The 27,890-nt window shown below is 39.8% G+C and overlaps 3 protein-coding genes across 6 annotated transcripts; 2 read left to right on the forward strand and 1 right to left on the reverse strand.

The window, feature by feature from the left end:
- Window positions 1-2,425: 2,425 nt before the first annotated feature.
- On the forward strand, window positions 2,426-3,327 carry LOC115741896. Its single transcript, XM_030675911.2, has 2 exons — window positions 2,426-2,482; window positions 2,516-3,327. The coding sequence occupies exon 2, from the start codon at window positions 2,517-2,519 to the stop codon at window positions 3,051-3,053; it is 537 nt and encodes a 178-aa protein (XP_030531771.1). The 5' UTR covers window positions 2,426-2,482; window position 2,516; the 3' UTR covers window positions 3,054-3,327.
- A 3,325-nt stretch (window positions 3,328-6,652) lies between these two features.
- On the reverse strand, window positions 6,653-8,756 carry LOC115741957. 2 transcript variants are annotated; one of them, XM_048283034.1, is made up of 4 exons: window positions 8,296-8,756; window positions 7,466-7,502; window positions 7,253-7,374; window positions 6,653-7,108 (listed from the first exon to the last, which is right to left on the reverse strand). In XM_048283034.1, exons 1-4 carry the CDS (start codon window positions 8,605-8,607, stop codon window positions 7,049-7,051), a joined length of 531 nt encoding a protein of 176 aa, XP_048138991.1. In that variant the 5' UTR covers window positions 8,608-8,756; the 3' UTR covers window positions 6,653-7,048. The 2 variants fall into 2 exon arrangements, with proteins under 2 accessions (XP_048138991.1, XP_030531870.1); XM_030676010.2 differs by having other exon boundaries at window positions 6,653-7,111; window positions 8,296-8,753.
- A 1,770-nt stretch (window positions 8,757-10,526) lies between these two features.
- LOC115741837 lies at window positions 10,527-27,848 on the forward strand. Of its 3 annotated transcripts, XM_030675843.2 has the most exons (17): window positions 10,527-10,778; window positions 10,821-10,966; window positions 11,211-11,282; window positions 11,566-11,704; window positions 13,535-13,563; window positions 15,189-15,282; window positions 16,130-16,893; window positions 17,631-17,762; window positions 18,788-18,860; window positions 19,781-19,820; window positions 19,934-20,006; window positions 22,589-22,654; window positions 25,731-25,808; window positions 25,900-26,069; window positions 26,345-26,391; window positions 26,915-27,161; window positions 27,243-27,848. In XM_030675843.2, exons 1-17 carry the CDS (start codon window positions 10,665-10,667, stop codon window positions 27,584-27,586), a joined length of 2,628 nt encoding a protein of 875 aa, XP_030531703.1. In that variant the 5' UTR covers window positions 10,527-10,664; the 3' UTR covers window positions 27,587-27,848. The 3 variants fall into 3 exon arrangements, with proteins under 3 accessions (XP_030531703.1, XP_030531704.1, XP_030531705.1); XM_030675844.2 differs by lacking the exon at window positions 11,211-11,282; XM_030675845.1 differs by lacking the exon at window positions 10,527-10,778 and having other exon boundaries at window positions 10,890-10,966; window positions 11,211-11,269; window positions 13,535-13,595.
- Window positions 27,849-27,890: the final 42 nt, after the last annotated feature.

Consider the following 27,890-nt stretch of genomic DNA (forward strand, 5'->3'; position numbering starts at 1 on the left):
TTTACATAATATTTGGATCATGTTTGGTGAATTGTCAGATAATTAACTAAGGAGAAGGAAAGTTCACATAAGAAAATTTTCGAAAAAGTGTCAGAAAGGACCCAAACTTATTGCATGATGTCAATTTAGTTATAAGCCTTTTGACCTAAAGTTAATTCAGTCATTCAGACTAATTTTTTGTTGATATTGCAGATGTGGACGCCACGGCCTAGACGACACAGTTGGCGCCGACATGGATATATTTTTAATAATATTTTTATTATTTATTTATTTTCCTTTATTTTTGCTTAGCTCTCATCGGCCATCGAAGGAAAGAGGGAAAACAAGACTAGAAAAAAAGAAAATATATATTTAAAATATTATTGATAAGTGTCCACGTCAGTAATTTCCTACCAAAATTAGCATGAAAGATCGAATTAACTTCGAGTCAAAAAATTTAAAATTAAATTGATATTATTAAAAGACTTACGATTAAATTAAATTGATATCGATATGATAGTTTTCGGAATACTTTTCCCCAGCAAATTTTTATATGGGGAAGAGCGCGAGAGTTGTCTAATTTTTATTGGAGAAGAAGCCGTCTATCATCCGTCCTCGTCCGGTGCACAACGACATGAACCCACCAAAACAATAGTCAAAGGTCAACCTCTAAAGTGTGGAGACTGTTGAGTGGGTCCCCGCCCGGATCTTAGCCTCCTCTCAGTGTTCGCGAGTGGGGTCTGGTCCGAATCCGTTTGCTTGGGTCCGATTCCTGGCACGCGTCCGAGTTCGGCTCACAGCAACAGACACCATGGCCACTAAAGCACGGGGTCCGTCCGTCAGACGAACGGGTCGGATCGAAAATATTTCAAACTCAAATTAATATATTTAATCTATTTCAATCTATTTTCATATAAGACAAATATAACGATCAATATTCAATATATACCTGACGTGATTCATATTATTAAAACATTTTCTTATTTAATCGAATCTAAAAAAATCTTCCAACCCAAAATAAAAATCTTAAAAATCTCATACCCAAATTGAGGTGAAATTACGAAGCTAGCGAGTACAAGATCGAGTGAGGGCGAGAGAAAATGAAGAGAGAGTCATAAAGGTAGGTTTGTTATAAGTAAGTTGTGGATGAATTCTAGACCCATTTATGTCTCATGTTCCGAATATAAGTGACTTATATAATAACTCAACCCATTAAATATAGGTTAAAAATAGGTCTATGATCCATTTTGATAGTTCTATTGCCGCACACACGATCGTCATACTAAAAATCGACTATCATGACTTCGCTTTCAAGCATTAACTATGACATAGAGGAGCTATCTTTTAAGGTACGTCATAAGGAACCAGACATTCGAATTTGAACCAGCCCTTCCGAAATTTTAATGCACAGTGTAGCAGTTGTTTGGTGACAGATTGTGGCAATGAGAATAGAAGCAGCTACTTTCGATTCAAATGCGCATGGAGCAGTCGCGTCCATGTACAACGGTGTGTGCAAATCGTGTTCCATACTGATTTGTACGCAACAAGAATACTAATTTGAGATTCCGGCACAATCGATAGAATTCAATTCCTATTCGGAGAATGAAGGATGAAGTTAAAGACTTTCAACTTGGGTTGAGAAAAAGTTATAGAGATAAGTTCGAGATGAAATTTTTTAGCGAGCGAGACGATGTAACTCCGATATCTTTTCTCTTTTTAATGAGATTGAGACCTTCACATTTAGAGATAGTAGATTTTAATCCTCCTCTCTAAATAGCCGGCACATCAACAAGTATATATAGGAGAGGGTCCAAACTAAATCATCCGATCACCCAAATATCATAACTTTAGCATAATGCCTTCGAAACTTGGCAACCACCACCTAAATCCGAATCTAGTTTCTCTCTCTCTCTCTCTCTCTCTCTCTCTCTCTCTCAAGTCCTATCCGACCCGCCCAACACAACACCATCGCCGCCTTTGGCGAACTCAACACCGGCCTCAACCACAATCATCACCAGCCTTCTCTCTCTCTCTCTCTCTCTCTCTCTCTCCGGGCGTGTTTAAATTAATTGTTCTAGTGACTGCATATAAATTGTCTTGGTGTCAAGCCTGCTTGTCCAATCCAAAGGCATGGATTTAACCTTAATAAGCTCACGGGATATTTCTGGAGTCTCTGGATAGCCGGATTTCTGGACGCGTGATGAATAGAATTGGCCGACGACATGTATATTAGCTTATTGTGTTTACATCCAAGCAAGAGGTCACCCTCACTCACTTGCCAGGAATCAATAGTCCAGTTTACACAACGCCAAAAATCCCTAAGGTGGGGTCCAAAAATAAACATTTTGACCATTGCCCTTTTCAGTAATATTGTGATCCCCACAAGGGCAATCTTGAATTCACCCCCTTTATAAAGCGTCTTTTAGCCCTTTGAAGTTCAAACCCTTTCCCTCAACAGAACTGAACCTTCACAACTACATAGTTTAGTGTGCATTAAGCCAACCAAGAGCACAAAAAAGAAGAAGAAAAAAAACACCATGGGCAACTGCTTAGCTCTTGAAGAAAAGGGGATCAAGGTCGTCAAGACCGACGGCAAAGTCCTCGAGTACAAGTCGCCGTTGAGGGTCCGCCAAGTCCTCTCGGAGTTCGCCGCTGGCCATGCGATCTCGCAGGCGTTCCCGGCCACGGCGGTCCTCGAGCCGGACTCGAGGCTGCGCCGCGGCCGCGTGTACTACGTCTTTCCTCTCGATCTGTCCTCGAAATTCGCCGAGACCAAGAGCAAGAAGAAGGTGAGGTTCGCTGACGACGATGATCACAAGGCGGCGGAAGAAGGCGAGGAGATAAATAAGGGTGGCGGGTCATCGTCGGTTGTGAGGATAAAGGTGGTGATCAGCAAGAGAGAGTTGGTGGAGATGATCGCGAGAGGCGGAGTTTCGGTCGGGGATGAGATGATTAGTTCTCGGTTGCTTCAGAGTCAAGAAAGAAGAAGCACAAGCTTGGGAGGTGACGATGAAGATGGCGATCTTTCAAGAAGTTGGAAGCCTGCATTAGAGAGTATACGTGAAGTCAACTAGCAAAACATAACATTCTCTCTGTCTCTATCTCTAGTGAGTTTTCGTTAGATGGGGAAATTGTTGCATAAGGCTCGTTATGATTCTGAATCATCTCTCAAGTAGTATAAAGCTCCATGCGACTCGCTTTAATTACCGTCGCGAGATCACGACGCAAACATCGTGAATTCGAGTCAATTTAATGAGTACTCACGTCTCCTGGACTGAAAATATCCACGTTCGGAACATTCGACGCGAAGTATTACCGGATCCAATCGGGTCTTGGCGCTCGTCTTAAGAATCGATTTCTGTAGTTACTCTCCGTACGTAGATGTTGTTTTCCTGTGGTGATCTTTTTTGCTGTTAAAGGGAAGAACTGGGAAGTCTATCCTGCGACTATACATGGCAGATCTTAGCAAAAGAGTAAGGCGTGCAAGAAAAGGCTTTATGCTCGACGGTTTTGAGATGAAGCCATACGAGAGCGCTTGAATCGTGCACAACTCCAATCTCTTGAGTCATGACAACAAAAATAGTTAGGCCCTTTCCATGTCGAAATTCATGACGAGGACATGATCTCACGAGCTCATGAAACCGATGGTTGTGAATTCACGAGCACTTTCCTCTTTCTTTATAGGATCCATTCCCTCAAATTCTTAGATTCGTCTCGATTAGGCTTATTCTAGCCGTTCTTGCAAATATGGATCTAGAGCTTTGCCAAATGTTCAAACTTCATTTCTTAACGGGAATCTTGATGAAGAGATCTATATGGACTAACACCCCGTTGGGTTTTGTGGCTCCAAATGGGCGGGAGCGAAAAGTATGCAAGCTAAAGGAGAAATCTATGGCTTGGGATGACTCAAATTTAAACGAGGAGTTGTTTCGTCGAAAATGGTGATAGATGAAAGATCTTTCATCAAAGGGTGTGCGCCCTTTGGTTTTTAGGATTGAATCGGGCTCCATGGCCATTCAGACGAAAAAAACTATTCGGCATGACCATGCTACGAACTACATAAAAAACAATAAAGAGTTTTGACAAAGGATTGGCAATGTAAATTTGCCAAAAAAGTTGATGAGTGTTATTGATTGCGAATCATTTACAAATGGCGCTATCGCGATCTTCGACCGGCAACCGTTGCCCTCCTCAGTTGCTGACTTATAACAATAGCCATAGCTACCCGCCGTCTCGTCGACAACACCATGAGAGTCCTATTGCAGTCTAGGTCATTTTTGGGTGTCAACGGGAGCCATGACGGGTGATTTGCCGTGCTAGTTCCTCTTCAAGTAGCCGGCTAACCGCAGTATCGTTCGACAAAAAAAAAAAAAACTCCGGCATCGTGCCCTGAATTATAAAGTATAATCATGATTAGAAAAAAAAAATGAAAAGATGGCACAAACAATCCTCCAATTTGGAATTCTCTACTAAATCGGTCGCTTTCCCCGGGCACTTGCGACGCGTTACCAACACCAGATAGCCCGAAGCCTTATCACGATCGCAATGTATTCATGCGACCATTATCATTGCCCTAATGGTGGGACTAATCATGATCGCTAGAATTCTTAAGTATTAATGCTCCCCCATCGAAGTGGATCTCATGAATTTCCTATGGACCGGCTTGCTTTGACTTATAATTAAAAAAAAAAAATAGGGGTCAATACCACAAAAAAAGGCCAACCGATACAACAGTGATAAATTTGCCATAAAATAATTCTTTTGATCACATAAAACCCCCAAAGTGATATACCTTTGATAAATTTAACCTCCATTAATTTTCATTAAATTTTACCGTCGAATTGCTGAGTTGGATAACAAGCGACAGTTGATGGCCGTATCAATTTGGAGTTTCTTTACCCTCCATTTGTTACGGATGTACTAGTTTGGGGTTTTTCGTTGTATTAATAGATTTAACGGATATTAACGGAGGGTAAATTTTTCACGGGTATACCAATTTAGGGATTTTTTTTTCGTGATCAAAAAAATAAGTTTAATTAATTTATCACGGACATACCAGTTTGGGATTTTTCGGGATATTAACCCACGTAAAAAAATTGTGAAAATGAAACATGCCGTCAATAGGGAAAAAACAATTATCTTCGAATTTTGGACATTACGGGAAAATGAAGTGGTATGATATCCTCGAGCCCTTCCATGGGCGACCCCTTCTTCAATCGGACCGGGAACTTGGAGTTAGTCCGAAGTGAAAAAAAGGACTTATTAAACAAAAATATTACGGGACAATTAATAAATCCAAAAAATAAATAAATAGATAAAATAAATCCAGAACATCGATGTAGTATTAGATGTTTCAGATTTTTAATGTGCGGAAAGGAATGCTATCTCCTGCTCTCTGTGCTTCTCTACGTGTAAACGAGGGTAAAAAGGATACTACAGACGTTCACGCAATACGGGTTGAAAAGCAAAGTGCGTTTTCATTCTTATTTTATTTTATGTTTTTGTAGATTCTGCTTTTCATTTCGGACCACAAGGGTCGCCGGCGGCTAGTGGGGCCATGAAGGCCCTAGGCACTGGCCTAGGGCCCTCGCTTGCAGCCGGAGAGGGTTGCGGCCCTCGCTTGTGATGGCCGGGGGGCAAGGGCCGCGGTGGCTGTGCCAGCCGCAAGTGAGGTGGCTCTCGCCCAAATCTTAGCTAAGCCTTCGCAACCGGCAAGGGCCTCACCCAAATCTAGCGAGAGCCACGGTCTTTGTTAGCGGCCGGTGAGGGCTTCATGAACCTCATCGAGGGTCGCCAACCAAAATAAAAGGATAAAAAATGATTCTAAATTTCAATTTTTGTTAAAAATAATGTAAAAACCGTCCATACAGACATTAACCGTGCCACGTAGGAAAGGCGAACTCCATGTCAACAACTTCCGGCCAAAATTAGTCAGAAGGTTTAGAGCTCAATTAGTATAATTACAAAGTTTAGGACTAAATTGATACTGTTACAATATATTTAAGACTTTGGTACTTTTCCCCTTTTGTCAACCAATCCCCTTTGTAATCTTTCTCTTCCTCTATTTTTTTCTTCTGCTAAATCTTTCACCTCTTTCTTGTTCTTTATAAGTTTTTCAACCTCCATTCGCCACCAAATAAAATAACACACGTACCATAGTCTATTACTACTATTTATTCGACCGTGCACCATCCATGCATTCTGAAAGTCGAAACCTTATGATTCGCCTTTTAATTTAGCATGATGTTTGTTAATGGTTGACTATTGTGATTGATGACTACCTCATTGTGCTTCTAGCATCAGGTACATACTCTATATTAGAGACATTATAAATAAAATCTATCTTGCTCTGTCTGGGTCAGATACTGTGTAGTTAAACCTGTCCTATTCCATGCAGCAGGTATGTCCAGTAATTTACCAAAAAATGTGTAAGATGTAGAAAAGCTTATCCTATATTCCGATTCTTGGCGGAGTGAAGATAACATCTTCTTTGCAATCCGTCGTGTTATGCCTGTCGATCCGTTCACTAATCCCATTTCCTCAACTAAGTGCATACAGCAATCCTATCGAGCAAAACTCGTTCTATCGACCGAATCAACTGTGTCTCTGACTCTTCTGCCCATTAGATGAATTGCATTTGGTCAATTAGGAATAGATCAAGATAGCGCGCCGCTGTCTACATAAGCTTCCTATCCAATTCCTTCCCCGCATGAGAGAGAGAGAGAGAGAGAGAGAGAGAGAGAGATATTCTCCATGTTAAACGGTAAAGAAGTAGAAGCAGCTTCTTAGGATGTAAGGATGATGGCCATTTGTTAGGCATCCTATGTAAGAGAGAGATTTCGGGTAATTGCATCTAAGCTTAACAGCAGAATTAATGAAATTAATTGGAATTAACTCCCCCATATTCTCTCCTCCCTCTTCCTTTTACATCCCTTCATCCAACCTCTCGAATCTGTCCTATGCCCCTTGAATTTGATTCCTTCCTCTTGTGATTCTCTGTCTTTACACTAGGAACAACAGAAACTCCCCCGGTAGGAGGACAAGAACAAGAAAATAAGCAGCATGCCGATCAGAAGTTCTCAGGGCTGTCATCCAACTGCTTCTCATCTTCTATGTCTACCTCCAAGATCTCCTACCAGCAGAACAACAACTAAACATCACCGAATGTTTTGTGAACAGTTCTCTATCTTCGGCGGAGTGTTTCTGGAGAAAATAGAACTAACACACATCTTAGTCAGTTCTGACAAGTAAAAACCTTAGTGAAGTGACTTACCGGGATCCTCTGCTTCAAATAGTTCCCCACTCTGGCAAGGACCATGGACCGTTCGTGCCAAAACCGGCCTTTAAGACTTATCTTCACAAAGGGTCCATCCAGTTCTGCGAGCTCGACTTGTCCTGCAGTACCATCATTCCTAAGACCTCATGAAGGGGTGAAAAAGAAAAGGAAAAAAAAAAAAAGCCTTTTCAACTGCAGGGTCGAAATTACCTGTTATGCCTACAGAAGTGTCAAAAATTTGAGCCAACTGCAAACAAACAGAGAGAGAGAGAGAGATACCCCACAAGCATCAGATTTCATTTTCTAGTCGATTCCATACAACCATATCTAATTAAGGTTGGAAGCAACTTAATAGCGTTTTTACCTTACCAAAAAAAAAAAAAAAAAAACTTAATAGCGTTTTTATCAAGTCCATCTAGACAAAGTTAACTTCAAAGAGGTCACCTATGTCGACGGTGATGGAGGTGACTTGCATAAGAAAAACAGATTGCATGACCTGTGCACCAAATGATGATCCAAATCTAAAACAAAAGGACTACTGTCCCAAGAATTGAAGCTCTTCTAGACTATTTTGGTACCAATGGCCATGAAAGCCCATTCAGAACAACTACCAATTCAAAGGATGCGAAGAAGTTTGGAATTCGATCTACTTCGCAGCCCGAATGATCAGAATTAGTTTTCAATCCAATGAAACGTACATCGCGGACCCGCATTGCTAATGCAAAGACAATGAGCAATGCCAGGAGATGCTAGCCTGAAATCGAACCAGCAAGATCACATCAAGGGTTTGAACAAGCCAACCACAGAAAGCATTGGCTTCACACATCTCAATTATCAGTTCAGTATCATGGTTGAGCCCCAAAATTTAAGTTCCAGAGCACACTTTCAAGCTAAAGAGACAATGTCATATCATATCATATCATCATTTCCCAATCAGTTATTGAAGGGGGGTGAGTTTAACTGATCCTAATGGTGTGCGCTAATCATGAAACCCATTCCATCATCAAATTCCACCAAGAACGACGTTATAAAGTACTTGCCTCGACCCGAGCGTCGGCTAAAACCAGCCGGATGTTCTCTTCGGTGAGATCAAGCGGCGGCGACGGGACTCCTGGAGCTGCCGCCGCTGAAACCGGCCGGAGACGGGGCGATTCCGACGGCGGCGGAGGCGACGACCTCGCGCCGCCTGGCAGTCTCATTTTCGGAGGCCATATCGACGAACAGGAGTAGTTCCGTACAGTTCGCGGAGCGAGCGAATCGGAGGAGGATGCACGCCGACGAGCAGAGGAAAGCGGAAATGGCGTCGATAAGCGACAGTGATGAGGATGAGCGACTTCCACCACTACCATCATCTCCTTCTTCAGCGGTCACTCTATAGCCTCTGCTCCGTCGTCTTCTCGAGCCGCTTTCCTTTTGCCCGACCGAACCGACAACGTATGCGATAAGGCCGAGTCCTGTCCGTGACCATTCGCTTTTCCCCGAGCCCCGCCCCACGAGCATTACTATTTCACATCCTTGATAGGACAGGAAAGTTGCAAATAAAATTACAAAGGGCCTTCGATTTTTCATATAATAATCTAAAGCAAATTTTAATTCATTTAAGGCATGAAGTATCATTATTATTTTAAAAAAAGAAGGATGGATCAAGAAATTCTTGTTATTTATTATTTATTATTATTATTTTTTGCGTCCAGCAAGGGCTTGACGACCCTTGCCGGCCATTGGGTAAGGGCTTGCTCGCTGCCGGGCGAGTGCCGACCTTGCCCAGCCGGACCTCAATTGGGCGAGGCTCATGGCGAGCCACAACTTGCTTGAGGATGGCCTTAGAGGGCCTCGCAATCCTCTCTTGCCGGAGGCGAGGTCGACCCTCAACAACCAAGGGCAACCTCCCCTAGCCCTCCTTGGTGGTTAGCCATCGTCCGAGAGGCAGAGACCGACCACTAGCGAAAAAAAGGAAGGGGAAATAAAAGGAAAAATAAAAAAAGGGAAAAAATTCATAAAATGTAAAATAATAAAAATATCATTGATTAGACCATTCTTTGAAATAAGATTCATTTCGAGTCATTGTTTAAAATTGTTTTCTAAAATATTCCATTTCGGAATTACTCATTTTGAGGATATTTGGTTTGAGTCTAAGAGAACACACAATTCATACGTGTCGGGTCGAGTGGAATGGAAAATTCGACTCAAACCGACCCATTGGTAGCCTTACATCCGAGATTCGAAAGTTTAAATCTTTAACATTGTTTTGGATCGAGTTTGCGAAGCGCTCCAATCAAAAGGAATCCCTATCCCTAATAAAAGGATCTTTGAGGGAAAACCACGGTCGATGATGCCTTAATCAAGAGGAGGATAATTCCTGCCGGTGCGATCATATGTGAGGGAGGAAGAGCAAGAAGAGTAGTTTCATGATCGTAATTATCCGTGCATAAACCTGTTTACAACTAAAAGATGTATCCACGAGAAAAAAAATATATAATCGAAAAAATTGCATGTTGTTTACTTTCTTCCTACCTTATTCTTAACCAGTTTTCATGCACCCGTGCGATTATTTCAATTTTGCTACCCCTACACGGATTCTTTTTCTAGAAAGCAAATATTGAATGAATATTTGGCTCTTCTTTCAATAATTAAAAATTAAAAAATTGTTTTCCAAAATCGAGAATAAAGAATTAATATCACGAAGAACTTCAAATTGGTACAGCTATAACAAATTTATCCCAAATTATTTTTTGATCAAGAAAAATCCCAAACCGGTATGCCTATAATAAATTTACCCCGAAACTAAATTTTGAACCACGAATAATCCCAAACTGCTGCACTTATGATAAATTTATTTCAAAATAATTTTTTTTACCACAAAAATCCTAAATTGGTACACCTATGACAAATTTACCCTTTTTTTATTTCCTTTAAATTAAGTTAATTTTATGAAAAATCCTAAATTGATACATCGGTGACAAACAAAGGGTAAAAATTCCAAAATGGTACATTTGTCAACTGCCACGTGTCATCTAACTTAACAATTTTAAATTAATATTTAACGGGAACCAAACGAAGGTAATTTTATTACAAGTGTATCGGTTTGTGATTTGTGGAGGTCAAAAAATTAATTTGGGATAAATATGTTACAGATGTATCATTTTGAGATTTTTCGTAATAAAAAAAGTTAATTTTTTGAAGTAAATTTATCATAAGTGTGCTAGGTTGGATTTTTTTTATTTTTATTTTTATGGTATTAACCTAAAGAGAAAATAAGGCTAACACGGTCTAGGGTTCGAAACTTCTCAAGGAAATACGAAACTCTGCTTTTTCGCCGCAGTCGGAAGTTCGAAACTAGCCGATCTCACTTTTGCGCACGCAATTCGCTGAACGGAACAGGCAAGTCAAGAGGGGCGCACGGATCGCCATGGAAGCCGCTCGCAAAGGACGAGGAAGGAGAAAACCATCGGCGTCCAAGGCCGATCCGAATGAGGACGGGAGGACAACACGAGCCGTCGAGGAGAACGCGACGCCATTGTTGGAGAACGCGACGCCATTGTTGGAGTATCACGGGAGCAATACCGAGGTTCGCGTCTGGCCGTTCGATTGCTCCATCGAGAATCACTTCAGAGCGGTGGACTCAGCAGCAGAGCTCTGCGGCGAAGCGGAAGTCGGCGCCCTCGATGATGGCGAGATTGCGAGGTTGTCTTCTTCAATCTCTTTCTCCAGGTGAGCAATTTGAAGTGGTAGTGAGCTCAATCGGAGCTTGCATTGGCTCGTACTTTGGCTTTTCGCTTGCTTGAGCTCTGATCTTCATGTTCATAGCTGAATGTGAGAAGATATGGTTACGCCCATGCGTTAATAGGATCTTCCAACATTTCGGAGTTCTGCTGTCGCTGTATTTTGTAAATTCTTTGCTTCTTAAGCAAGAATCAGTTTCTCATTTCATATGGGGACCTCTCTTTCACTTCAGAGCGGTGGACTTGATCGGGGAGCCTTGTGGGGAAGCGCACGTTGGCACTCTTGACGATGGTGAGATTGTGAGGTTGTCTTCTTCAATCACTTTCTCAAGCAATCTGAAGTGATAGTGAGCTCACTTTGAGCTTATTTGGCTTGTACTTTGGCTGTTCGCTTGCTTGAGCTTTTCTCTTTGATCCTCATTTGCTGAATTCTAATGGCACATTAGTAGGCTCATGCGTTTTTGGAGTCAACTTTCCAAAGTTCTGTTGTTGCTGTGATTTGTAAATATATTTTTTTGTTAAAGCAAAAGTTAGTTTCTCAATTTACCTGAAGACCTTTCTTTCTCTGTTTGCGATATGTGAGTTTAGTGATGCCAACAAGGAATGGAGGTACTTGAACTATGAGCCACGGGTTATCAAATTTGCTAAGGAAACACGGCATTTGCAGAAACAGGATGCTGGCATTGAGGTAACCTTGCCACCGTTCTCATCTGCAACTGTCCCTCAGGTATTACACTGTTGAAAGCTTGATTATGCATTTTTGGTTTTTGCATTTTCCCACTTCTATGAGTTGTTACTTTCATCTCCCATTCCCCATGAATGCATGCATATTGGAACAGATCATAATATATCTTGGGATGAGGACACTTGAAGTGTCAAAATTATTGTACAATGTATATTTCGATATAACAACCTTACCGGATGATTTTGTTATTTGGAAAAAAAAAGAACTTCACGAATGATCATTTTGGTTTGACAACTTTTCCAAGAAGTTCATTTGAGTGTCTCCAAAGCTTAAGCTTCGTCAGAGAATCCTAAGCGGTAATACTTGGAGAATAAAATTATGCATTATGGCCTTTTTAATGATTAAAACATTGAATGAAATGCTCAAGTGATCTATTGTAAAATGTTGTGGAATTTTACGCGATCCCTCAAAAAGTTCAGAACTGATAGTATTCAACGGATGGTATCCATCAACTATGGACATAGAGCAACACAATCATTAGTGATTTCAATCTATCTTAGCACAAAGGCTGCCTCTACAATCAACCAACATGATATAATACTTCAACCGAAGAACATCATTTCTGAGATAAAAGGAACTCTAGCTCTTAACGACGTCATTGAGGGCATAAAATTGCCCCAAATTAAGGATTTGAGCTAAATGGCTTACCAAATGTAACCCTAGCACTAGCATAATTTCATTTAAATCCTATTTTGTTGCTCAATCTCGATATCCTGCTAGAATTCGTGATGTCAAGCAGGAGCAAGAGGAGACAAAGTTGGGTTCCCATTCAACAGAGGAAATTACTTCCGTCGTGGATCGAGATCTACAATGAGATTAAAAGAAAGATAGTATAGGCTGTTGATTATGATGACAACACGTGGGTTATAGTTGTATGAATGGTTGATTGAGAGGGGCTATTACTATTGGTTTTAGGGACTAGGACCATGGCCGAACACTAGATTCGTCTACAAAATGAGAGGGGCAAAGTTGGCAGTTGGGATTGTTTGAACCAATTTTGTTCATCAGAAAGTCCCTTTTAGTGGTTTTACAAAGCCTTGTACTTTTCGAATTTTAATAGGGAGAGAAAATCAATCAAATTGTAGAATAATGTTTAGGGAGCTTCACTAATGTTTTCGTATAGAAGTGGAATTCTCATCTTTGGCCCACGGACATACAATAGTTGGTTAACAGCTTTAGCACCTTTCTTTGCTCTATTTCTCGATCCTACGCGTCCAACTGTTGTATCATTTCCTCTTAAAACTTTTCAACCAATTTAGTCTCAATTTTTCGAATTTGGGACATGTTTATGCCCTCAACGACTTCGCTCGTGCATATTTGTTGGGCCCGATTTCTTTTGTGCTAGAAATGCTATTTTTTTTGTTCAAATGTAATGTGATGATGATTAATCTTCGGAATGAAGCTTTTGTGCAGTTGTTGGTCAATTGATAGTTTGAAGCGGCTAGTGTTTGTGGTGTTGTGTATTTCTAGTTAGTGGACCCTAGAAGTTTCAAAACTTCTCAAACGTTCGCTTAAGTTCCATAACTTTCTGAAGTAGATCATTTGAGTGGCTCTTTTGATGTTTAATTATTAGAAAAGTCACGTTTGGCAATCCTACTCTATAGATATTGTCAGGTAGCATTCTCTAGAAGCTAATTCACTGGCCACTCAAATGAACTTTTTAAAAGAAGGTTTGCAACCAAAATGGTCGTTCCTAAGGTTTTGTTACCAAACTGTATAGAACTAAAATAGTTTTGGACTTCTAATGGCTTATCCTCATTAGCTCCTTACAATCATTTCATTCTGATGGTGTGAACTGCAAACCTGATGCAGGATAATGGACCCCACGCAGGATGCAACAGGTGTTTCTATTGCACTTAAGCTTAAAAATATGGTATTCACACAGTTTGCAGAATTATACAAATAGTCACTGTTTTAATCATGTCCTGTATTGATCGGCATATACATCTTTGTTGTTCTCTTATTTACACTTTTGCATCAAACATTTTGTGCTTCAAGTGGGAGGAATATGTTCTGATGGTTGGTTTGGAAGCTTCACAATGTACAATAGATGTTGCCAACCTCAGATACCTTACTTTCTAATTAATTTCTTTGAAATATTATATGAAGATGTTACAAACCTCAAAGACCTTAATTTCAAATTAAATTCTTCGAAATATTATAAGAAGTTATTGCACCACTTGCATTTAAGAACTACTGTCAGGCTGTCAGCATCTCATGTCCATTGTGCTACTTATTCATTGTAATCTTAAACTCACTTGCTGTATTGCTTTTATTTTTCCTGTATCGACCCCTTCATTTAAAGTATAAGCTGGCTCAAATAACAATGGGATCATGAGATGGTTATTAGCTTATTTCTGTCCATGTGATTCTAGGGGATCTTAAAATAGGCAGCATGTGTAACTAGTGATCTGCATAGGAATTTTAGCTTGAAAGCATTTCAATGGAAACCAAAGGCAAGTAGCTCAATGTCCCAACACATTAAGTTCATGTCCTGGGGTTAAGGTACCTAAAGCCAAAGGCCTGATTTGGGGGCTGATAATGCTGGATCAGTGACTTTATTATATACCATCTCCGCTGTAACAGTTTTCTCTCCTCTTTTTTCCCTATTATTTTTGACATAATGGTAGCACTTTTTGAGGGGTTTAACTTGGTGTTGTGGAATATTTATATTAGGTTCTTTCTCCCAAAAGTTTAAGCTACTAGCAAAGTGATCTATCAGGCATATCTATACACTTCTTTCCAATGTACTCTGCACATCAAACTTGAGATCTACATCAGAACTGCATCAAATAGGATGCCACAGTTTTTTTTTTTTTTTTGTAGCGTAACTTTGAGATATGAGCGAGGATTCTGGTATTCAAAAGCTTGACCTATTGATACCATGACTTGCCAGTCTGAAATCACTTCGTTTAAATCTTAGAAATGCTCAAACTAAGTTAGTTTGGTGGAGATGGAGTACCCAAAGGATTTTGCAAATTTTCCAATCTTCTTATCTAACTAATATGGGTAACAGGCTACCTTGTTTTCACACTCAACGGTTATGACGGCTTTATTGATGGACAGCTGAGCTCTATTGACCAAAGATAAAATTTGTTCTTTCCTTCAAAGCCTTGCAGTGGTTATTTGGCTGCTTGGTAGTGCCATAGATAGTACCCTTTGATAGAAACTAGGTATGGGCCTTCTCATCTAAATGCTTTGGTTGGTAACTCCTATGCATAACTCAATATAGTACTTATATATAGTCAATTACACGTGATTATCGTCTTGCACTTTGTAATGTGCCGTTAATGATGTTGTCCATAGATGCTATATCTTCAGATTTAGACATATTCTGAACTACTTTCGTAGCTTGTGTTGGCTTCTGCCTGTGTGATACCTATACATATCATGCTTGAATGTCTCCTATTCTTTATGTTACATAAGGGTGACATCTCCATCTATCTGTCACTGTATTATTTCGCAGCAAGGATTTTGTCATTTATGTTGGAGGTGCAGTTTGGGCTCTGGATTGGTGTCCCAGAGTTCGCCACAGACCTGAATATCAGACTAAAAATGAGGTGCCTTTCTCCCTCCAGTGAAGCGTTAGTTGCAGGGGGGCGCATTGAGTGTGCATGCAGACATACGTATTAATCATTTTATTGTGGGCAATTTTTTTGCTCCACTCCTGTTCAGAAACTTGCTGTAGATTACTTTGAGAAGTTTGTGGTAGACAGTGTGAATGTTTTGGCAAACCTGTTGTCAGAATAATTTGGCAGCTTGATGCTGTTATGAGTGTGGAGGATCTCCTACAATGTCTTTTCTTTAATTTTGATACTGGCTTCTCTATTCCTTCAAGTATGGGACATGGAACATTCTACTATAGGTGGTAAATGAAATTCCTTCTTCTCTGGATGATGGACTGTTCGACCATCTTATTTCTTAGATTTGGTCCAGTGATTTCCTTTCCTCTTTCCCCCTCCCTTTTGGTGAAATAGCTGGATTGAACCCTTTAATAATGCAAATATTACCCCAAATGAAGTAGCTTATTTCTTTGTTCATTCTGCAGTAACTTAAGCACTTCACAGATTGAATGAAGGTTGAAGTAGATGGATGCCCTTCATTGATGTTACTAGTACCTAATTTCAGGGTGTCACTTTTTGGCCTTATTACGATGAAAGCATTTTGTGCGGTAGTACAATGTCAAGATAAGATGTTTGAGCTTTTGAGGAATGTATAGAATTTGCTCTTATTCAATTTGTTTTGGTATGACTAACATGGATTAATCTACTTACCATGGCTCTCTCTGGTGTCCACTCTCTGCAACATCCTATGCTTGTGCTGATTTGGCTATGCATAGGAAAATGTCACTCTAATTTTACGTGTCGCCAGCACGATTGTATTTTAAAGATCATCCTGCTTACACAGTTCATAGCTGTCGCTGCTCATCCTCGGGGATCTTCTCAGCACAAATTAGGTGTCCCACTTACTGGCAGAGGTGTCATTCAAATGTGGTCTCTTCTTAACGTGAGTGGAGATGAGGAAGAGGCGTCTTTAGTGGAAAAGCCTAGACAAAGGCGTGTAAATTCACAATCGCTAAAAGCGAAATCATCTCAGCCCCCAAAACCTAGGGGAAGACCTAGAAAGAAACCCCTAGAAAGACCTTCTGATGACTTGAATTGCAACAGTCAATTTGGTCAGCCTCTTGCCAGTGACTTTCCGGAGAAGACACCGGTATCATATACCTTAGATGGGGTTTCTGGGGTTCTCAATGCACAAGTTACAGGGAAAGATTCTGCCCGAAAACGAAGAAGTAGAGAAGCAGCAGCATCCCCAAATACTAGTCGAAGGTCAAATAATGTCAGTGCTGTGGAAAGCTGTCATGTCGATGAACATGTTTCAATAATGACGGAAAATGAGGAAACATTGTTGCCCTGTATAAATCAGCAAGGTCATTCTTCTGGCTTTGGAGAGTGTTCTGCCGCAAATAATGCTGTTGGAAGTAATAGCAGATCGGGCTCTGGTACTTTATTATCGGAGGACGTCGCCACACCGAGGTTGGTGTTTTGCCTTGCTCACAATGGAAAAGTCGCGTGGGACGTGAAATGGAGGCCATTTGATATGCATGAAACCAAATGCACACATCTGATGGGCTATCTAGCCGTTCTGCTGGGAAATGGGTCTCTAGAAGTGTAAGAGCTGCACATCTAGATTTATCCTTCTTTCGTTTTACTTCATGTGAATAGCCGTGTACCCGCTCCATTAAGGGGAAGTCTACGCTAATATCAGTGAAAAATCACAAATAATCTAATTACTTTGATGGTAACGCATTCTGTCTTAAATGAAAAAAACTGCCGGAGAATGTTCTTTGGTGTCTTTCCTTTCTTGTATAAGTCTGCAGTGTTATTGAAAGTGGTTTGTGAGAGTATGACCCTATGATTTTGTCAACATGTGATTTAGATTCTGTTGAACAGTTGAACTCTAGCTGCAAGAGACTTGCTTCTACATTTTCCATGCTGAAATTGGGACACTACAGTTTTTGTGTCTTCCCTAAATAACAAATGTTTTCTCATTATCGTTCTTACAAGTATTTCTGGGATACTATTTGGCCTGTTTTATTTGAACTCTCTCTCTTTTGATTGTACTTTGTTTGAAATGGAAATTATAGGTGGTATGGTATAGGCTGAATTCCCTCCCTCACAGAAGTGCACCTTTGTGGATGTTCATCGAGTGACAGGAAATTATAGTTGTACCTTCAATTAGTCTCACAATCTTGCTGTTTCATTAGATTGTCATAGCTCACCATGAACCAGCTTCCATGCCGTGTCTTAGATAATCTATGTTAATAAGTGGGAGAAAAGAAGCTTCTACATATTGAAACATGGAGTTTTCTGCATCTGGTTATAACGATTCTATGTTTCAAGTGCAGGTGGGAGGTTCCACTGCCTCAAACGGCGAATATTATTTATTGTTCTACTCAAAGGGAAGATACAGATCCTCGCTTTGTAAAACTGGAGCCAGTATTTAGATGCTCAACACTTAAATCTGGTGGCATACAGAGGTAACATATATGTTGATTGTAAAGCATTAGCAGAGTAATTTCTCAATTGCTAAATGATAATGTCTTTTGGAAATGATGATTTTGATTTTTGTTGAATGATCTGGTAGGATTGCTACAAGAGTGAGGGACCAGATGATTCCTTTCATCTGCCCCCTTGTCTGGCAGCTTTCATGATTTGTTTCTTTTGGTTTGTGCTTTGCTGTGTTTCTTGATGCCGTTGGTGTGTAGTCAGTTGATACACAGACTGAAGTGTCGTGTATATATTGTTGTTGTCACCCTACGATTTTTGAGAACTTCTGGTTTTCTTTTGCTTTAGAACTTCCATTCAGCCTGCAGCCTATATATAGTTAAGTTTGCATTCGTGGCATGATGTAGTGATTTTATGTGACACAGTGACTCAAGCCTTGTGCAGATTGGTGCTTTGATTAGATGAGGCAGAAAGTATCATAATGTAATTTTGTCTTTTTAGAAGAATATTATCGAGAGAGCTTATATATTATTAATACTAGAGTTAGATGTCCAAGGATTGGATGGGTTCAGGCATGGTGCTTATCTTTCCATTGTTCATGTGCTGATTGCATCCTTTTCTATGCGCTGTTTTCTGTTTCAAGATCTTGCTAGTGGGGTGAGATGGGGATAGTCATGTCGCGAATGCAAAAACTCCATGATCTCAAATCTTTATTAGGCAAAAAGGGAACAGAAAGACAAAATCTGGCTAGGATATGATGTCTTGGTCCTTTTGTCATTTGTATTAGTCTAAAATGCTTCAGCAGCCTCTCTGGGCCAAATCTACCTAGAAAATCCTGTAGTTCGCCTAGATTCTTTTCAACTATCTGGATTAATTTTGTTTCAGCCATCACTTAATCATGTTACTTGGTTCAGCTGCTAGCTTGAAGCCTTGAACTTTTGCAGAACCCTATAGTTCTACTAGAGCCTCTGCATCGGTTTTATGTTTCTTTTCTGAAAAGTGGTTGGTTCAATAAGTGGTAGCTCTAACAGTGAATTCTTTTCTATTCTTTGCACAGCATCCCGCTGTCTGTGGAATGGTCGACTTCTCACCCGCATGAATACTTGCTTGTTGGGTGCCATGATGGAACGGTATGCCTGCTAATGTCATTATAAGAATAATGCCAGTCATTTTGATTTGGCATGACAATTTTTTATGTAATTAGGAGTTCCTATGTCAATATAGATAATGAACACGGTTTTTAAATTTTCGGAATATATGAGCATAGAAGGATGATATTGTGTATTTATCTTCCTAATTTAACTATATGTTCCTTTTCAAAAGTGTCCAAGATCCTAGGAATATTATGGCTTTTAGAGTTCCTAGTTTTTGAGCATGTGTAGGGAGTACGGACATATGTATGATTTTCATTATAAAAGAGGAGATTACTTATGGAACTACAGTACTTCTATTGTTTCATCTCCTTTCCCCACGAAGAGCTTCAGCTCTCTTTTTGGTCATCTTAGCTGTGAGTTCTGCAATTTGTTGCACTACCTCAATGGTTCATCTTTCTCCTCCTGCAAAATGATTCTGGGAGGCTATTATGAAATGACCAGACAAATATGAATCTTGATTTAATCCCTTGGTTTGTCAAAGATCTTTCAATTATTTTATGGTTCAGGAGAAAGTGTTTGCTCCTTGAATTGCTTGGCCTACCAGTGGGTCTTGTAGATCAAGCCTCGCCATAGAAACTTTCCATCCTCGAGGGTATATTTTGCTCAAGCCGCCCACAGGGCTTTCTTCTGTTTTCTCTCATCTGCCTGGCCTGTGCTTCTGTCGCATGGGACCGCCGCCATTTATCCAACAATTAGAACTCTCATTATGCAACTTGAAGTTGCACATGGCTTGCAACGAGGAGGTTTACATCCTTAAAAAAGAAGCCATTTCTAACTTATGTTTGTGGATTATTTGGATTTAATCACCACTTGTTTCTTTGATTGAGCTGCTCGTCTTTAACTCAGTGCCTTTCTAGTTTATATTGTTTATTAAGCTAAAAACTTGTGACATTCAGGTAGCTTTGTGGAAATTCTTTGCAAGTAATTCATCCAAAGGTAGTTGGCAATACGTTTGTCAGTTCCTTTATGATTGTCAAACTTTTTGGTTCATTGGCACTTGCATTTATTTTTGTTAGCGTATTAATCGAATTTATGCTCTCGAATTGCAGATACAAGGCCTTTGCTTCATTTCACTGCAGATACAGTTCCTGTCAGAGCAGTTGCATGGGCCCCTTTTGGAAGGTGACCTTTACTTCAGTTGCATGTTTTTTCTTCCTTTAAGATTGTTAATAGGTAAACTTTAGGATGTCTTTTATTTGCTGCATAAAATTGTTGAACTTCAATAAGTGAAACTCAAGTACTTCTGTATGCAATGAAAAGAAGGCTTAAAAGAGTGAACTTTTGAATGACGATGTCTCATATTATTAGAGTTGTCCCCCAAAGAAAAGGCAAAAACAAAAGCAACAAGAAGCCAGAAAGTTTAAGCTTGCTTTATATGGAGATAACCATCTTTCTGCTGATGTAATTCCCTAACTGGAAAGGTAACAAGGCAGACCATCTTCCTGCTGATGTAACCCTCGTTGGAAAGGTAACAAGGCAGAAAGTTTTAGATTTAGTTTTGATTATTACTGATCCCGAGAGGGTCAATCAGGCAGTAAATGGAGGATGCTACCTAGGAACGTAAAGAATGACAGAATTTTCAAGAACATCTATTGGCTCATACATATCGTGCGTTCTCCATCTTGCCCAGGTAATTATGGAACAGCCAAAACATAATCAGAAGGATAAGGACGCACTATGGGCCCCTTGTTTTTACAGAACCAGTAATAATACTTCCAGCTCTCTGGAGACGAGTGCCCAGGCCATAGTTATCCCTATTGTTGCGGCTGCCAAGTCCTTTGTTGTGCAACATAGATTATTCGTTGAGAAAAGAGAGCCATACTAGTTGGAGACTATCTCCTACATAGACCCTATTGTTGCAACTGGAAAGTCACTATTTGGGGGCGTGTTGATGACTAGAGCTGTCAATATGGGTCGATGACCCATTTCTGACCCATGTTTTGAATAAATGGGTTCTATATGGGTTGTTAGCTTTTAGAGGGCCTAGTTAAAATGGGTCAAAAAAATTGAAGCTAAATCTGATGGGTCAAAAATGGATTACATATGGAACTCACATGGAACCCATTGTCGACCCATCAAAAGGTTAAGTCATCATCGTACTTGGGTTGGGTCTCGGGCCATCAACCACCGCCACTGCCTGACTACCGCTGCCCGACCACCACCGTCACCACCCGCCGCTGCCGCCCGACCATTGCTGCCCATCGCCAACCGCTGGTGCCGCCGCCGCTCGCCCGCCGCAGCCACCGCTGACCACCTCCGGCTGCCTCTCACCGCCGCTTTCCGCCGCCCACGGGAGAAGCAGGCAGTCCATCATCTAGAGAAGCAGGCAGTCCATAGATAAAAATGGAAGACAGAAGACAATTGAAGGGCTCATATACTGCCAATGGACTCACATTAGGTTCATATGCTGCCTGCACTTAAAAACTGAACAATTTTCCTGTCAACTATCAAGACAACTAGGAAAACGCAACTGTGGTCAGTGGACGCAGTTTAGATTGAACAAGGAAAATCATCAAAATTCGCTACTCCGAAATCAGATGCTCTGATTCGACTTCCATTGCATCGTCGGAGAAAGATTGGTCTTTCATGTACAGCTTTAACGTCGAGAGAGAATGCTTATATACATATAACCCTGATATCAACAATTCGATGCCGGAAAATAATGTGTATCACTCCAATATCGCACCGACACTTGATCTAAATCTCACACTGGATCCACTAGATTTTTATTACATGAAAGTATTTTAGTAATTTTTATTTTATTTTATTTTATTTACTAATTTTTATTATTTAATTTGTTTTTTTTTATTTGATGTGAAGTTTTTATATGGTAACATATACATGTGAAGAGCTTAAAATAGGTTAAATGAATTGTATTGATTTTCCTAGAATATTAGTTTGTTTTTGTAATATGGGTTAAAATGGGTCGGGTATAGGTCATTAAATATGGGTCAAAATGGATTAGACGGGTCAATATGGGTCAGACCATACCCGACCCGACCCGACTATTTGACACCTCTGAAATTGACTATTTGAGAAAAGAGAGCAATTCTACTTGAAGCTTTTAGGTCCTCCAGAATGTTTATTGTAGTTGGGCTCTTTTCCTGCTGTAAATCTTCTGTAGAATGACGAAACTGAGATGTATCCTGTATTCCCATTTCATTAACCGTTCTAGCTGGAGCTTAGGTCCTTCCCTTATCTAGGTTGGTTTCACCTCTCCCTTTTCCCATTTTTAAAGATTTTGTAGAATGACAGACTTTTGATGTGTCCATTTGTCTACAAAGTCCATTTAGGGTGATCTGATCCGGGAAATAGAGCTTCAGAACTGTCTTAACTAAAGCACATCATCATGGCGGGTCTATTGTTTATTATAAAATGAGCCAATACTGGTATGTAGATGGACTGGTTTGAGTATAACTTTTGCTTTCAAGCTTTATGATATCATATACTATAGGGGAATAAAGATGTTGTGATTCCATTTTAATGTATGATTTCTTCATAAAAATGAATGTTGATGAATTTTAACTGCGGATTCTCCTATTAGAATAGGTATGAATTACTGCATGTTATAAATTTTTTTCATTACGTTAGTGAAGACTAAGTGTATAATTTACTTAGTTTGACCTTGCTTTGTCATATTTTAAATTTTAAATTGACAGATGTGTCTTAACTGAATTTTTTATTGGATTTTAAACATTTTGCAGTGATCCTGAGAGTGTAAATGTCATAGTCACTGCTGGACATGGAGGTATTAAGTTCTGGGACATGCGGTATGTTTGGCAACTTCTTGTTGACTTCTTTATAATCCATGTTAAGAGATTCTCTGTATCCTAATACAATTTCTAGAATGGTCACTCTTCTGATAGATATGTACTTGCACGAGAACATTATGATTTATATTGAGTTCTGATGATGCTTATAGAGGTAGTCATGCCTATGCCAGAACTGTCTGTGTCTGTGTAGTAGCCTATATGGTTAAAACAATTAATCCAACTTATATAAACTCTTCAGATATTAAGGATATTGAACTAATGAATACATTTCTTAATATTCTCTCATCGCGGAGATTGGCCATTATTATTCAGAACTATCTAATAACTAAGCTTGCTAGGTTTTAGAAATAAAACTTCATCCTTATTTGATTGATCAGAAATGCTACTTCTGTCTAAGGTTGCAATACCCACTACTACGGACAAAATCCATTTGGTCATGGTTTTCATAGAGACGCGGAAAGTATATGATAGGTTATTATAAAGTCTGTTGGATGGTTTGAGTTGGAGAATGTGGTACATGTTTACTGTCTATAAAGCTAGTAGCGATGTGCGTATGCAATTGCGAAAATTAACCAACGGTGATAGGTTACATTGAGGTTCAAAAATAAGTCACTGGGTAAGTTGTTCTGGTCAGAGGCGAAGTCATTGAGAAGTAATTGGGTGACATTTTATGGGGTACCCTTTTCTAATTGTACACTGGCTGTAGATGAAGATGGCGCATGGATACACGATGCTTGAATTGTTGAGAGAAGTTTCAGAATGTAGGATTAATACAAGGAAAAGCGTTTTATATGAAGGATACACCTCGTGGTAGTGATTACTTAGTATAACCGATCAATCACTATTGCTCGTGTGCTATGAATCTTAGTCTACAAGGTGTCATGTGTGTACATCTCAATTTCGATTGGTCAGTTACAACACGTCTTTGCATGTGTGTCCTCATATGAGAATACCAATTATAGTATTTTGATTATTTATTCATTTGAAACTGGGGTTGAGATTTGGAGTGAAATAAGTAATTATCTTGAAGCAATTATCTTGATGGAACCACCATTAAAAAAAAAAAAAAAATCTCAATGGAAGTAACATAGACATGATCCAATGAAAATGGGTGAAGTAGAGAAGCATATCTAGTCCTCTTAAGGTATAGAGAAGACCTATTATTGGAAGTTTAAGGATATTGCAAAATAATTCTAGGATCTTCAAGAGAGATGGAGAGAGAATGAAGAAAGACTACATCTTTACTCAATTGGCTTATCATTACACTTTATTAAGGATATTTATATCCGAACAATATGCATAGGAAACGAAATAATCTATTCTAACAAGGAAATAGGAAATCACGAAATATCAGACAGTATCCCTAATATTTAAGTATATCTCTAAGAACATTCTCTAATAGGGAAATCTCCAATATCCATAGATATACTTCAACAAAAATAAATGGAGTATGATCCTTCTGAAGTCTTGCTACCAAAACAAAAAAAAAAGAAGGAGAATGAAATAACTTAAGGATTCAATCAGCCGATCTCAAACACTGGGAAAAGGTTTGCTGTTGTTTTTTCTTGTTGTAGTGGTATTATCGTTAGGCTTGTTCTTGTCGTACTATTATTAGGGCTGTTGTTGTTGTGATATTGTTATCGGATTTAGAGAGGTTTTTGTAGTTTCCTCTTTGCAGTTTGAAGAAATTATGGTATGCATTTATGTCCGAAGCTTTGTGTGTGGTGAGGGAAAAACATTTACACCTTACTTTTGCTAGTGAGTCAAACTGAACTGGTAAAATAGGAAAAAGCTTTAGGGGCAGGTATACTGGAGGCAGGACAACAGCCAATTGAATGCCTGGAAGATCAATCAAGTTCTCACTCTAATGCCTAATATGCTTGAATTAGCATATTAGGCATATGCTAATTCAAGCATATTGTTTTTACCAGATTTTAATGTTGAGGCCAAGGTTCAGATTTTGGTTGTAGTAAAAATGAGGAAACCGGGCTTGCAATGAAAAACATAGCCTTTTTGGAGATCCTTAGGATTTTGGTTGTGAATTTCAGTTGAGCAGTGACTTTTAACTGGCCTAGCCATGGTTCTTAAATTACAAGTTGGAAGGAGCAATGTAAAATTGTCATACTTGATTATGGTCGCTTGGGATCCTCCACCACCGGGATGGATTAAACTGAATACGGATGGAGCGTCTAAAGGTAATCCTGGACTTGCAGGAGCTGGAGGGTTATTCCGAAATGAAAGGGGTGATTGGCTTGGCGGTTTTACCTCATTTCTTGGAATATGTTCGTCTTCACTAGCTGAATTATGGGCACTATGGTTGGGACTCACCATAGCAAAAGAACATGCCTTCCATAAACTCATCGTCGAGATGGACTCTAAAATTATCACTGAACTTGTTAATCAAAAGAGTATAGCGGATAACACAGGGCCAGCACTACTTAAAGATATTCGAAGACTCTTGGGATTGCTTTCTGAGTTCAAAATTCGTCATATCTTTCGGAAAGGCCATCGACCCACGGATATGCTTGCAAATATTGGTGTAGCGAAGCGATTAGATACCACATTCTACTTGCAGCCTCCAAGGGAATTATTCCATATTTTGTTTAGTGACAAAGTTGGGATTGCTGATTTTAGACTATAGTTTCTTTTAGTTTGTACCCTCTATTTACCAAAAAAAAAAAAAAAAATTGTCATACTAGTGGCTTTTCTACATATATACAAAATTGTGTTGTAAACCTACTTTGAAGGGCAACTTTGGGATCACTAACTCATTTTATTCTCAATTGCACCAAATTTGCATGACCATACAAGGGAGATAGCTTTTTCGTACTTCTAGTCTTGGCTTCTTCCAGTGGGCTTTGACTGGTTTTTAACATTAAAATAAATCATGAGGGCCTACAAACTAGCAGCAGAAGTGTGGGCCAAAAAGCACCCCGGCGATTAGTCTTATTGCAGGTGTTCTTGTGGTTCTGCTATGGTTGTTGGTTATAGTATATCTGTTCATTCGTATTTGTTAGTGACAGTAGATTATGTTGCATGGTATAGTTAATCAGTTACTCCTGGTTGTTGGCAGTGATCCGTTTCATCCCTTGTGGCACATTCATTCTGCGCCCAAGAATATCCTTAGCCTTGATTGGCTGCCAGATCCTAGGTATCCTTGTTATAGCACATGCTAAGGTTGTCTCATAGCCTCAACATTTTCTGTTGCAACTGCTGACGTATCAACCTTCTTTCTGTTTCAGATGTGTTCTTTTATCATTTGATGATGGAACAGTGAGATTGCTTAGCTTGTCAAGGTCTGCATATGATGGCCCTGTCACTGGAAAACCTCTCTGTGGCACGAAACAAGGGTTGCATACGATGTACTGTTCATCCTTTGCCATCTGGAGTGTTCACGTCTCAAGACATACTGGTATGTGTCTTATAGTTGTTCAGATGTTTCGAGCTTATTCTTTGTTGGGCATTTTCTTAAAAGGCAAATAGCTGTAAATTAGTTTGTGTCTTTGCATCATATTTTAGGGGGATTGATTAAATTTGTTGTCCCAGCTCTATCATTACACCCTTAACAAAAGTAGTTCTGCAGGCTTGAATTTTATGTTACTACTATCTTCTTCTGGGGATTGTACAAACTTATATTTGCACTAAACTTACAACTAATTATTCCTGGATTTTAATTTGAATAATCAGGGATGGTTGCCTACAGTGGTGCTGATGGCAACGTTTGCCAATTCCAGGTCAGTTTGAATCTCCTCTGCAAAGTCCTATTTAATGTTTCCTTTAGCGAATGCTCTATTTGGATTGATGTTCCTGAAATACTCCATCCTTTTTCTCATCATGATTCGAGGTGTCATGGTCAAGGCTTGTAGTGCACTTTTGAACCACATGGCATCCTGTGTCACAATCAAAGCTTGTGGGTCAAACTGACCGTTTACGGTGTGACCCAAACAAAGATTAAGGGAGAGCACAGGCAAGATCCAAAAACCAACAAAAGTAAACAGAATAACAAGTGATTCACACGGCATAGATGTGTGATCCAAATAATCTACTTGTATTGAATTCTTTCTCCTGTCTTTACAACGTGGCATGGGAATTAGTTATCACAAATTTAGGTTGCAAGTGCTGCAAGGTTGAGCAAGTTTTACAAGCCTCGCCTGCGATACAGGATGCCCATATCACATGATTTAACATGTTGTAATGTAAAATGTTTATATGTGACAGTTCAGCAAACTGTGTACTGATTATATTCCCTGTGATCAGCTCACCTACAAGGCAGTGGACAAGGATGCAGCACGACATCGAGCCCCACATTTCCTCTGTGCCTCTGTCGCTGAGGATGGATCAGCCGTTGTACTTAACATGACGCCATCAGATATTCCTGTCGCACTAGGAAAACCACTTAAGGGGACACCGAGTTCAATGCGTGAAATGTTATCTGCATCTCCCGAGGTGGAAGAAGCCATGGAAAACGAGGCGGAAGGACAAACTCCAGATGAGCAAACACTAGGTATATGGCTGACACTAGTGATCTCGTGAATCTTGATTAGAGAACATGCCTTCCAGTACTATAATGTTCCTTTTTGGGCAGCACTGTGCTATGGTGATGATCCAAGTGTGGAATCCGGATGGGAGGAGACCTTGTCATCTTTCAAGAACAAAAGGAACCAAATCTCTGGGAAGCTCAATAAGAAGAAGCTGCGGGTTGAGATACAGAGGGACAAAGAGCCAGAGACGGTTCCTGAGGGAGCAGATACTGCGGTTACATCAAGAGAGTTCAAGACTTTCCCTCCAAAGATTGTGGCGATGCACAGAGTGAGATGGAACATGAACAAAGGCAGTTGGAAATGGTTATGCTCCGGTGGTGCTGCCGGAATAGTAAGGTGTCAAGAGATAGATATGCTGAGTACAGATCCTAAATCAAAACGGAAATGAGGAAACCGAGATTTTCACTAGCCTGGTAATTTGAGGCTTCATATTTATTTTTCTGTCTCGACGTGAATATGCGATTGTGTTGCTCTAAATTGTAATACTTAAAACGCCAAATCTTCAACCTTGATGAAATCTTCTGATACAAACTCCGACACTGAAAGCCTCTTTGCTAGCCATTTGCTGGAGAAACTCGAAGACGGCATTAAAGCGGCCTGATTACATACTGGTCCCGACATTTTTATCTATGGTGCTGGTCAAGTTATCACAGCGTCATATCGCAAATCGACTGGTTGTGGCTAAAAAGAAG

Source organism: Rhodamnia argentea, chromosome 7 (genome assembly GCF_020921035.1).
Source record: "Rhodamnia argentea isolate NSW1041297 chromosome 7, ASM2092103v1, whole genome shotgun sequence".
In the NCBI taxonomy this organism is placed as follows: Eukaryota; Viridiplantae; Streptophyta; class Magnoliopsida; order Myrtales; family Myrtaceae; genus Rhodamnia; species Rhodamnia argentea.

Coding starts and splice junctions, on each gene's coding strand:
- LOC115741896 (XM_030675911.2), top strand. CDS start 2,517: ATGGGCAACTGCTTAGCTCTTGAAGAAAAGGGGATCAAGGTCGTCAAG.
- LOC115741957 (XM_030676010.2), bottom strand. CDS start 8,607: ATGATGGTAGTGGTGGAAGTCGCTCATCCTCATCACTGTCGCTTATCG. Junction 7,503..8,295: donor TAGCCGACGCTCGGGTCGAG/GCAAGTACTTTA, acceptor GTTTGTTTGCAG/TTGGCTCAAATTTTTGACAC. Junction 7,112..7,252: donor ATTTGAAGCAGAGGATCCCG/GTAAGTCACTTC, acceptor TTCTGCTGGTAG/GAGATCTTGGAGGTAGACAT.
- LOC115741837 (XM_030675843.2), top strand. CDS start 10,665: ATGGAAGCCGCTCGCAAAGGACGAGGAAGGAGAAAACCATCGGCGTCC. Junction 10,967..11,210: donor TCTTCAATCTCTTTCTCCAG/GTGAGCAATTTG, acceptor CTTTCACTTCAG/AGCGGTGGACTTGATCGGGG. Junction 16,894..17,630: donor GGAAATGGGTCTCTAGAAGT/GTAAGAGCTGCA, acceptor TTTCAAGTGCAG/GTGGGAGGTTCCACTGCCTC.